Here is a 2,008-nt window from a genome sequence, read left to right on the forward strand (position 1 = left end):
ATGAATGAAAATATTTACAACTCTGGCATCAGTCAGTTTTCAATTTTCTCTTTCATTTAGAGAGCATATCATCTCAAGCAGTAAAATTATCAAAGGCTTAACTCTTAGTTAACAAATGATTAATTTCTGGTGAATGTTTCTTTTAATTCTATTTATGTACTGATATAACCTCATGTTGGCATTTAGAAAATACACCTAGTCAGGAACCAAGGAAAAAGAAAACTAAACAGAAAGATTGTTATGGTGAAAGAAAAGCTAGGGAAATTATTAAACTCAGCTTGTGTTTTGATTTCTTTCAAGAACCTTACAAGTTCTGTGCCCTCTTCATTCCCTTTCTGGCTTTTACTTATATTTCTTTGACTTTATTTCCACTTCTTACTTTGCCTCTTATTAATTTGTATCTCAAGGGCTTTGAGTTCAAAGACATCTACCTCAAGGTTTAGAAACTAAGAGTGTTTTGTTCTGGCCAAGAAAGCACACAAACATACAACTATTTGAAGTGACTTCAGTTTTCTAAGTTCAAATTCTTTTGTTTCAACTCACTCATGCAGAATTAGTCTATTCAGTTTCTTTTTGAGTAAACAAGTTAGTATTATGGAAATGTGAGCTGAAAATTTTGCCTAGCAGAATGTACTTAAGGGCTCTTCGAAACCAGGGATAAAAGAAACCATAGATTAAAGGATTACAGGTGGAATTAAAATAGCCAAACCATGTCAAAGCATCAAACAAAACTACAGGAGTAGAGAAGTTCAAAAAGGGATCCAACAATATGGTGAAGAAACAGGGAAACCAACATAATAAGAAAACACCCATCACTATTCCTAATGTTTTGGCCGCCTTTTTGTCTTTTCTTATTTGACTGTTTTGATTTTCTGGCAGAGTATTAATTGCACGGGCATGCTTTCTGGATACTGAGAATATTTTGCCATAAATCCCCACCATCACCGACCCAGGAGTGAAGAAACCCGCCATAAATAAGGTGGTTCCCCAGAGTTTGTTGAACATCACTGGGCAGGAGCTGGAACAAGCAACCAATAGGCTATAGCCTTCTATTCCCGCAGCGTAAGCCTCTGAGAAGACCACCCCAAATGCAAATGTTCCAGGGACGGACCAACAGAGAAGGAGCAATTTTTTAATGACTGGAATCGTCATTTTTGTGGAATAGCGTAAAGGGTAGCAGATAGCATAAAATCTATCAATGGCCACAGAGCAAAGATGGAAGATGGATGTTATGCTAAGCATTAGATCAAAACTATAATGAATCTTGCAAAATGTGAGCCCAAAATACCAGCAATTCTCCACTGATCTGATCATGCTGTAAGGCATAATGGTGAATCCCAGGAGAAAATCAGTGACTGCCATGGAGAGGATGAGGAAGTTGGTTGGTGTGTGAAGTTGTTTGAAGTAAGCAATGGAAATTATCATTGCAAGATTGCCAAAAACCGTGATGAATATAGCTCCTGACATAAATGAATACATTGCCGCTCGGACACCCAGTGGCCTTTCATTTTCAGGGCAAGACCCATTTCCGTATTCTGAGCAATCAAACGTTTCCTTCAAAAAAAAAAAAAGCAAGAGCATATTTTTGTTCAATATTATCCTACATTTTATATTAGTTTTCATGTATTAACTCAAGACGTACATAGATGACTCATTCAAGATAATCAATTTATGCAAAAACAAAGTTATGACACCAACACTTAGTAAACTCGTAGCTTATGCCAGAACTAAAGCAAAAAAAATAAAGAATAAAAATAGGAAATAAGTAAAGAGGAGTAAATAGGTAAGTAAGTAAAGAGTAACTAAATAAGTAAAGAGTAAATAAGTAAATAAATATAGGCAAATAAGTCATTGTCACTGTCATTGTCATCCCGTTGCTCATGGATTTGCTCGAGCGGGCACCAGTAACATTTCCATTATGAGAATTGTTGTTACTGCTTTTTTTTGCATATATAATACGCCACGGGTAGCTTGCTAGGCTTTATCCTGCGGGCAAGATACTCTCGGT

The 2,008-nt window shown here is 36.3% G+C and overlaps 1 protein-coding gene across 1 annotated transcript; it reads right to left on the reverse strand.

Annotated features, from left to right (window-relative positions):
- Positions 1-558: 558 nt before the first annotated feature.
- On the reverse strand, positions 559-1,548 carry LOC101555468 (trace amine-associated receptor 2). The gene has a single exon (XM_004609032.2). The coding sequence runs from the start codon at positions 1,477-1,479 to the stop codon at positions 559-561; it is 921 nt and encodes a 306-aa protein (XP_004609089.2). The 5' UTR covers positions 1,480-1,548.
- Positions 1,549-2,008: the final 460 nt, after the last annotated feature.

Source organism: Sorex araneus, chromosome 4, assembly GCF_027595985.1.
Source record: "Sorex araneus isolate mSorAra2 chromosome 4, mSorAra2.pri, whole genome shotgun sequence".
NCBI classification, from domain to species: Eukaryota; Metazoa; Chordata; class Mammalia; order Eulipotyphla; family Soricidae; genus Sorex; species Sorex araneus.